The sequence below is a fragment of the Eleutherodactylus coqui genome, chromosome 11 (genome assembly GCF_035609145.1).
Source record: "Eleutherodactylus coqui strain aEleCoq1 chromosome 11, aEleCoq1.hap1, whole genome shotgun sequence".
NCBI lineage: Eukaryota > Metazoa > Chordata > Amphibia > Anura > Eleutherodactylidae > Eleutherodactylus > Eleutherodactylus coqui.
Genome location: NC_089847.1, coordinates 39359385 through 39369357, shown reverse-complemented (window position 1 = coordinate 39369357; position 9973 = coordinate 39359385). Strand labels below are relative to the sequence as shown.

Below are 9973 nucleotides of genomic sequence, written 5' to 3'. Positions count from 1 at the left end.
GAACACTTTGATTGGCTTTTTGGTTCCTAGTTCAGTGTATCTTGGCTTTGTCTACTTTTCACTATACTTTGTGGTGTAGAGGTAGGTTGTATACTCCTTTTCTGTTACATTCAGTGCATACCAAATCTAGTGGGTTTTATATAATAATTGGTTCATGGGACCACAAATATATAAATTCACAGCTCATGTAAATAAAGGAAATCCAACCCAGACATAACTAAATAGTTGCGTCATATTTCCCCATGCTATACCTATCCCAGTACACAGAGCGCCTGAGTCACCTACCCTAAGGGCTTATTTAATTGAGCGTATATCGGTCGGGTTTTCATGCCTGGGCGATATATGCTTCCATCTAAGCAGTTCCCCCTTTCCCTCCTCCTAACCGGCTCTCTGCCTCTCTCCTCCAGTCTGGCATTTGCAATGGGAGGGGACAGTATGGGGCGGAGCTAGGCTCTGCTCTGCCCCACCCACTCCCAATGCTGGCTATGGTCAAGGGGCATGGAGGCGTGGGAGCTTAGCTTTGCCCTGTCCCTCCCACTCCCATTGCAAACCGCTCAGAGGGGAGGAGAGAGACAGAGAGTCAGTGAGGGGGAGGGAAAGGTGGGATTGCTCAAATGGAAGCGTATATTGGCCGGCCGTGAAAACATCGGCCAATATATGCTCGTGTAAATAATCCCTAAGACCCAGGGTTATAACAGAGCCCAAGGGAGGGGCTGGGAACACCCTATATAGGTGTAACTAGAGGATCATGGACGGTTCTTAGGAACATCCACCTTCTTAGTCGTTAGGTAAGGCAACACGTTCCTTAGTGGTTAGCTCAAGTTTCTGGGATGAGAATGGAAATCATGCTAACTGTGGTGGCCATATAACATGAGGAAACAGTCGCAAAAGGGGGGAAATGGGAAAGCACTGCAGTAAACATGTATCTATTTTTTAATCTTGTATCCATCTTGTATGCTTCAGTATGTTATATCAGATTTTTGTCATTTTCCTTTATGAGAACTTTGCAGACATCCTGGACAACCTTGAGTTGTTAAGCAACTTGAGACAATAAATCCAGACTGACAACCTTGAGGCTATCAGCACCAGTTTCCCAAGAATATGTCCTGTTTTACTTTACCCTATAAATTCAAATGCAGCGATCAGATGACTTCCTTTCACATTCAAAGTGTGTTTGATTTATAAGCTTCTTCAAGCTTGAAATTAACAGTTAATTTGGCCACCTAAAAACATACCAAGTAGCGAATATTTACGCTAATGACACGCACACGTGACACATCCTTCCCATGGATTATAAGGCTGTTTAAAGCCTAATGAGGTCTTAATGTGTTCTTTTTCCTGCATTTTGTGCAGTGTCCCACCCTTGCCTTTGCATTTTTTCGCATCTTCCATACATTTCTATGGGACTTCTACTGCACAAAATGCAGGAAAATAGAGCTACTCCTACTTTTTCCAATGCGCACGAAATGCATATGCAAAATGTGCTTACGAGAATGAACCCATTGAAATCATTCGGTTCTATTCTCTGTGTTTGCGTGCAGGTTTTGTTGCGCAAATAAGGTCATTTAAAGAAGGCCTCAGGCCAGACTCAAACTAGCATATGCGTATTAACGCACACATATGCGCCGTTTTTATGCAGAATTGCCATAATGTATTTGTTTGCACATCTGTGTTTTATGGATTAAACAGACGAACATGAATTTGTCATGTTTTGTGGTCGTGACAATCACGGCCACAAAACGTGCCGAAACAAAACCATTCATTTCAATGCTTTCGTTTTGGCTAGCAGGATTCTCACGCGATATTACTACACGCGAGAAAAGACAGGGAAAGGCCTATCTTCTTACTATTTTTTTCTACCTTGCACAATAGTGTGAAATTTAAATGGTAAAAAAAAATTGACTTATTCATGCGCAAGTATGCTCTGTAGCGGTGAGCATATTTGCACATGCACTCATCTGTTTATGCCCTTACTGTCCTTTATTGCGCGCACAACGATGCACTCAGGCATTTTAATGGCCAATTGGTGTAATCAGTTCAATTTTTTTTTTTTTTTACCTGTGCGAATGTGCAGGAAAATTGAGCATGCTATAGAAATGTGCATGCAAAATACACGTGTGTGAACGAAGCCATTGAAATCAAAGGGTTTTATACTCTGTGTATTGCACATGCAAATGCATCCATGTGAATCTGGCCTTAATTTGTGACTTCAGTGCAAGAAAAAATGGTTGCCCCACTTGTGATTTGCACGAAAGAAGAGCAGCGTGCAGTGATTGTGATTTGTAATCCATGGGTGTCTGGTGCCAACATTTATCGAAGACTTAGTGCACAATATGGAGAAAGTGTTTTGTCACAAAGGAGTGTACATAAATGAATAGAGAAGTTCAAGGAAGGTGGCACAAGTGTCAGCCATGAAGAAGTAATCGGATCCTGGGATTCTCAAGGGTCAGTATTGAAACACTATAAGGAAAAAATACAACAATCAACAGTGATCGTTATAGTGAGATGATCACTGAAGAACCAAACGCTGAGGACCGCTATCCAAGGGTGTTGTGTTGTTGCATGACAATGCAAGTCCGTACACCAATGTCCGTACTGTCAACCCACTCCAAAAACTTTGTTTTGAGGTGTTATAGCATCCTCACTGTAGTCCTGATCTTGCCCCATTGGAATGTTACCTGTTTGGTCCTCTGAAAGAAGCCCTAACAGGACTAAGATTCATGTCTGATGAAGAGGTGAAGACAGTGGTGCATTTGTGGCTCGTACCTTAGCCTAAAACACTTTTTAATGAGGTAATACGAAAGCTTGTTGACAGATGGACAAAGTATATTGAAAAGCAGGAAGATTATGTTGAAAAATAATGTATTTATCTTCTCTGAAAGTTCTACACAGTGTGGTTAATTTTTGACACTCTCATAGTATGCTTGTCTCTATTGTGCAGGGAAGAAGTCTGAAGAGTCTACAACACCTCATTCAGCTCCTTCATCCTAAGAACTGTTGCGGTCCTGGCAATCTGCTCCCCACCAATCAGTAACTGATAACACATGGTAGGAACATTACTATATTGTTCAACATTGTAACAACCCAACCATGTGAGGAATCTAAGCATATTTTAGGAACTTCAACAACATCCATGTTCTCCTCCTAGGTATGCTAATTGGGTCAGTGCTACATAAGGGCATTGAATGCGGGTTCAGTTTGGTATAATATGTGGGTGTGCCCTGACCCCCTATTTGGCACTGCAGGTTAGAAGAGATGAAGTGGTTGTGCATGCATTCACCTCTCTCTTTTCTAGTTATTGAAGCCATTTCTGTAACTTCCATAAACTACAATGGACAGGTTAGTACATGTGTGAACAACAGGATTGGAAAGGGGCCTAGTCTAGGTAGGGTTCCAGGTGGCAGGCATCAGGGTCAAGTGAGAGAATCCACCAAATGATATCTGGAGTGCTGTTCGAATAACTATATTCTCACAATGGCAGGCAAGTTCGAACCTCAGGCTGCTGGTGAAGCAAGGTCGGGTATAAGGAGAATGATGGCGCTTTAACTGAGAGGGTCTTTCTTGTCCAAGCCGTAGGAGAACATAAAGTGCACATTTTCTTTCTGTAGCGCCTTCTTTGTATTTTAGCCCATAGTGTGTTTCACAAGTGTCTCTTTCTGGCGGGGATCATCAAATTGCGACCTCTCTCTCTTCACTGCAACACTGCATTGAATTTTCTTTTTGAACAGACGGCCCTGCCTTTCCAGCCAGGCAGCACACACATAAATAAAAAGTTGCAAACATAATATTATACCACAAGGTGGCGCAAATTCCTCACTAAAGATGCTTAATGTGGTCATTCAATAACTGTGTAAAGGGGCTACCCCTCTACACCTGCACAGCTTTCTGCCCTGTAGTGCCAAATAGGGGACCTAAATTCTCCCAAGAGGTTGGCGTCCCAAAAGTAGAATCCCCGCCTGTATGGCAGATTATGTCAGTCTACCATAGTAATTATTTGTCCATCATAATTACATAGAAAATACAAACGCTGAGGCCCATCATGTACATTTGTGAAGTCATCTGATTTATTGGATGCAGGATTTATAAATTGACTACAGACAATGACAATCACTGTGTGAAAAAGATATAAGACTAAAATATATCAGAACTCAAGATATGTGCTATAAACCTGTTCTTTTCTTGGTAAGGAATCGGATATAAGGAGATAATATAGAACATTTCCTGGCATCATTCCTATAAAAGATTTACTAACAGCTGGCAGCAAAGAATAATTTAGATTATGTTGCATAGCAAATGTATATAGAAAATGATGTTACAGGTGAATTCTTGTGTCTTTGGAATCGTTTAGGGGAAATGAAACTGTCAGCAGACAAGTGGTTAATACAGAAAAAAGGCACAAATTTAGTGGATAGCACATTAGAACATAGAAAAGACAAAGAATAAGTCAGCATATGGAGTCCAAATTTCACGTTAACACTTTAGGCACTGTTTACATTGCGTTTTGCCTTTATGTTTGGAGCATAAACTGGGAAAATCTCCCGACATATGTGACCACCATATACGCCCATGCATGCCATTCTATGACATACAGTGGCAAACATCACATCTAGGTCTCCATGTTAAAAATAACATAGAAGAAGGAATAGGAAAGTGCAGCACATTACTGTTTCCAATATAGTTAAAGGGGTTGAGATAAGGGATAACCTTATGATCGGTGGTGATTCAAGCATTGGGACCTCCACCAATCCCAAGAACGGAGGCTATGGGAGGTCCCTGCTTGAATGGAGAAGGGGTCATACATGCACGCCACCGCTCCATTTATTTAAATGGAAGTGCAAGAAATTGCCAAGTACAAATACTCGAAAGTTTCCAGTGTTCCCATGGAGCGACAGCACACATGAGCAACCTCCACTCCATTCATTAGGGAGCATTCAGGACGCCCGTTCTCAGGATTAGTGGAGGTCCCAACAATTAGAATGCCACCGATCATAAAGTTATCCCCTATCTATTGAATGGCGATAAATTTATATCTTAGCACAGCAAAGGGTTGTCCAGCTGTAAACTATGGATGAGTCATCAATAGTAGATTGGGGGGCTCCGCTGACAAGGACCTCCGCCTATCAGCTGTTTTCTATGCCAGTGTGCTTGTAAATTGAAATACTTTCTGCAAGAAACAGACAGCTCCTTTCCAACTCCAGTGGCTTGGTATTACAGGAATAGCTCTTTTCACTTTAAAGGCAACTTGGCCTGCAATACCAAACTTGACCACTGCAGTGAGTAACGGAGCTATCTGCTTTGTGTAGAAATCAGCTTAGTGTATGAGTGCATCAACCCAAAAGACAGCTGACAAGTAGGTGGCGGATCCTCACTGATCTGCTATCGATGGCCTGTCCTGTGAATAGACCCATCAATAGTTTGCAACTGGACAACTCATTTAAAGGATTTTTCCTTTTAAGAGATTGATGACATTTCCTTAGAATAGGTCAGATCAGTTGGGGTCCAGCTTCCAGCACTCCCCACCAATCAGTTGTTTCAAGGCGTCACTGTGCTCAGGTGATCATTGTAGCTTCTTTAATGTATACCAGACACAGCCCCATACTTATTATTGCCGCTGCACCTGGTATTGCAGCTCAGTGTCATTCACCAAATTAGGACTGAGCTGCAGAAAGACCATGTGACCAATGAACATGATATCACAGGCCAAAGAAGAGGAGATGGCACTTGCCCGAGCGCTGTGGCATCTTCAAACAGCTGGAAGTGCTCAGAGTTGGACGTCCACTGGTCTGATAATGATGGCCCATCATAAGGATGACCTCAATATGGGAGTCCCGAATAACGCCTTTAACTAAAAGGCATAGGGACATACACCTGCTAACAAAATGCCAAACTGACACTCTTAGCACCCATGGGGTCTGTAGGGCTCTATGAATATGTTCAGTGTGTGCACAATATTTCCCAGTGCATACGCTAAATGTACACGGCAAACAAGGGGTTAACATAGGTTAAGTAAGAACTTGTTCACATCGGCTGAATTTTGTTTAAAAGCAGGGCAAATGAGCGCAAAACAGAAAAGACGGAAAACAGGCCATAAACTATGGTCAGTGGGGTCCGTTCTGCGCCATTCGGTTCCGTCATAAGACAGATTCGCTTGGCCAAGGACTGCCACTTTCATGCTCCCCAAATGGAGCAGAAAAACGTAATCGCTGATGTGAACAAGCACTAAAATGTTCTCAATGAGTTCACATGGCGGAATCCACAACAGAAAATTTCACGTGAATTCAGCGGTAAACTCCGCCATGTTAACATACCCTAAGGGTTCAAGAAAAGAGATAAACAGACTGGGATATGTATTACAACTGGAGCAAAGGAAGAGTGAAGAAGTTACCCAGGGCAACCAATCAGACTCCAAGCTCTTGTTTCTCGGAGGCCATTTTGAAAATGAAAGAAGCCATCTGATTGGTTGCTCTTGGCAATCGCTCCGCTTTTAACTTACACCTCTTTGAATGCATGTCTCTAACTGTATTCAGTGTACTGGCAGAATTACCTGCAAAATACTGTCCTTTAACTTGTAAGCTTGGCATATTACTCTTTATCTTTATTGCATGTTCAGTATTGTCTACTGAAAGCTCAGTTTTGCTTATTGACCGGTCATGCAAAATAGGCTGTTGCTATACAGTTCATAATAATAGTCGATTATATACCTATAGATAATAATTTAACATTTGCTGTTTAGCAATATAAATTAATGGCTTGTACTACGTTAGCTCATAAAACGTGACTCTATTGCATACGACATGAGGTATCAGAAAGAAAATAATTCACAAAAACGCTTTATACAACTACAAGGATAGTGATTTATCAAAAGTAGTGGGAAGGAAAAGTGTAATAGTTGTCCATAGTAATCCATTAATATTGATGACCTATCCTTATAATAGATTATCAATATCAGATCAATGGGCGGAGGTCCAATTCCTGGCACTACTGACGATCAGCTGTTTGAAGTGGCCACGGTACTCAGGCAAGTGCACAGCGCTGTACATTGTAAAGTGGCAGTGCCTGGTACTGCAGCTTAAGTGTTTTCCAGGCAAAAATTATTGATGAGCTATCCTCAGGATGGGTCATCAATAGTGGCCCGCCTTCAAAGAAGAGGAGTTGGACATTATCATAGAGAACGGGAGCAGAAGTGCCATAGCAGGCTTTACTCCCATTGAAACCAATTGGAGCTGAAGCGGCTATTACGCTTTCGCATCCAACCCCAATGCTTTAGGCAGAAGTGCCGGAAGTATAATAGCCGACTTCAGCTCCCATTGATTTCACTGGTAGGGAAGCCCGCTATGGCACTTCTGCTCCCGTTCCCTATGATAATGCCCAGCCCTGCTGTACTGAGAGGAGGCTGGGAGAACAGCTCATCGCCGGGGATCCCGAGCGGCAGTTCCTGGTGATTAACCATTGATGACACATCCTAAGGAGCGGTCAGCAATAATTTTTGCTCGGGAAACACTTTTACTTTAATGAGACTCAGAACCTCCATGTGACTAATAAATGTGAAGAAGAGGCCGCAGCCCCCGCCCAAGCGCCATAGTCTATTTCAAACAGCTAATCAACTGGTTGTCCTCCACCAATCTGATATTGATGATTTTTCCTAAGGACAGGTCATCAATATCTAAATCCTGGAAACCCCCTTTTATGGGTGTGTTCACATGTGTTAGATCTTGGTGCGGATTTTGAGATGGATCAGCATTAGATTTCATCCGCAACAAATCTACTATTTGTAAAAGCGCCCTAAATCTGATTTGTTAGACCCCCTTTGGAATTTTTGGAATTGAAATTTAATTTGTTAACAAATACTCCAATTTTTCTTTACATTACTTTTGAGAAATTCCCCCCAATAGAAGAGATTTATCAAAATTGATGCAAAGAAACATTGAAGCAGTTGCCTATGGCAACCCTTGAAAAAAAATGTAAAAAAATTATCCGATTGGTTGCTATGGACAATTACTTTACTTTTGCTTTGTCCCACTTTTGACAAAATCTCTCACAACTTTTTTTATTGAAGGATTTATCTGTGATTACAATATTGATGGCTTATTCATCACTATCAGTTCAGTGGGGTCCAACCAACGCCCGTGCTAATCAGCTGACTGCAGCTCAGTCCCATTCAAGTGAGCTAGCAAAATTAAGGAGTTGGCCGGTTAAAAAATGAACGGGACACAGTGGTCCCTGTAGCGCCACGGCCTCTTCAGTCAGCCCATTAACTCGGATGGTGAGAGTTAGGCCCCATGAACCTGATATTGCTGCGCTACCCTAAGGATAAGCCATCAATATTGTAGTCGCAGATAATACCTTTAGTCCATTAAAGTGGATCTGTCAACATGATATGCTGCACCTAACAAGGAATACGGACTAAGGACGGATTCGCATGGGCATATGCATTTTTGCGCACACTTCAGCGCAATGTATTTGTGCAGTGAACGAGTCTTTTTTGCACGCAGGTCTACATATTTTCCATGCGCAAGGCATGGGTTTTTGCGAGCGGGACACTACCACGCTAATTCATCTAATGAGTCCCAGATGTGTTCTTTTTCCTACTGAATTGCGCAGTGTTTCACTCACCCCCTTGCGTATTGTGCACGGATTTGCACACCTCCCACTGACTTCTATGGGGACCCATGATGCGCAAATGTGCACAAAAATGGAGCATGCGCACAAAATACAGAAATGTGTACAAAACCTTTAACATTAATGGGTTCTATTCTCTGCGTATTGCACGCGCAGATATGAGCGCAGATATACCCATGTGAAGCCGTCCGAAGAGTCTGATGTGTTCCTTGTTACCTGCTATTAGGCAAACAAGGCCGATATGTTTTTGTGCCATTTAGGCTTATAGAGCGGACGTGTTCTTAGTCTGGTGACAGATCCGCTTTCACTTTCGCATTGTTTTATTAGGTTTTGGATGTCTACCTTGCATCAAGCACACCCACTCAGACAACACACAGAGGTAGTTTTTTTTTTCTGTCTTTTTATGTGAATTTTAATGAAACACCCGCACATTTTATTTTTTAGAACACTTTTTCACCCATCCCAGCAAACACGTTACCGTACCAGTAACATCTACTTGTCGAAAACATTTGAATGGGCATTTGGCAATAAAAAAGTAATTAAAGTTGGCATTGAAGACACATGGGAAGTAGTCTGCTTCTCTTAGGCTGTTTGGATTGAAATTTGGATAACCAAAAGGAGGTTGTCCCAGAGTAGACTCATTCTCCATCATCAACAGTTTTCTATCCTATAGTCAGCCAATGTCGGAGCTACGAGAAAGCACACACCATTGATTAGTCTGGGATAGTTACTAGTTTGTTCTTATATTTTATATTACATTACATGGCAAGATGCCATCTCTGAGACAAGTTTTTACAATAATACATGAGTATTTACTGATATCCGTGTATTTACTGATACCCGTGTACAGTATATACCATATACTGTGTATTAGTGCCACAAGTACAAACTATTAGTCCTTACAGCAAGAGTGCACCTTTTCCAGGGCCACATTGTCATACTGAACCACCCAGAAGGGCCACATAAAATTTAAAGGGGTATTTCCCATTTTAGATATTTATGGCATATCAAAAATATAGGCGCAGGTTCCACTTCCAGGACTCCCACCTTTCAAGAAAATGGAAGTACCCTTCTCCTCCAATCTGTAAGGGGGTATGGTACTGTTATTTTAGTTGTTCATGTTAAGTTGCTATGTGATATTTGCATTGCCACTTTAAGAGAGCAGGAATAGACTGCAACAGGTGGTCGGAGCAGTAACGCTGCAGAGTGAGGAGAGGGTATACTCCCAGTCGCCAAACCTGGTTGTTCAGGAATTGCCCTACGGGTGTGAGCTCCTTGGTAGTGGAGATATCGGTTGGACTACTTTCTGTCGTAGAGAAGAAGCTACGGAAAGGGACCTCTGTGTGGACGCTAC

General features: G+C 42.1%; 1 protein-coding gene across 1 annotated transcript in view; it reads right to left on the bottom strand.

The window, feature by feature from the left end:
- Positions 1 to 4060: 4060 nt before the first annotated feature.
- The window catches only part of SLC6A2 (solute carrier family 6 member 2), a 162417-nt gene continuing 156504 nt past the window's right edge, over positions 4061 to 9973 (bottom strand). The window contains exon 16 of the mRNA XM_066583891.1: positions 4061 to 9308. Coding sequence (XP_066439988.1) covers positions 9282 to 9308 — 27 coding nt within the window. The 3' untranslated portion in view covers positions 4061 to 9281. The remainder of the gene's footprint in view (positions 9309 to 9973) is intronic.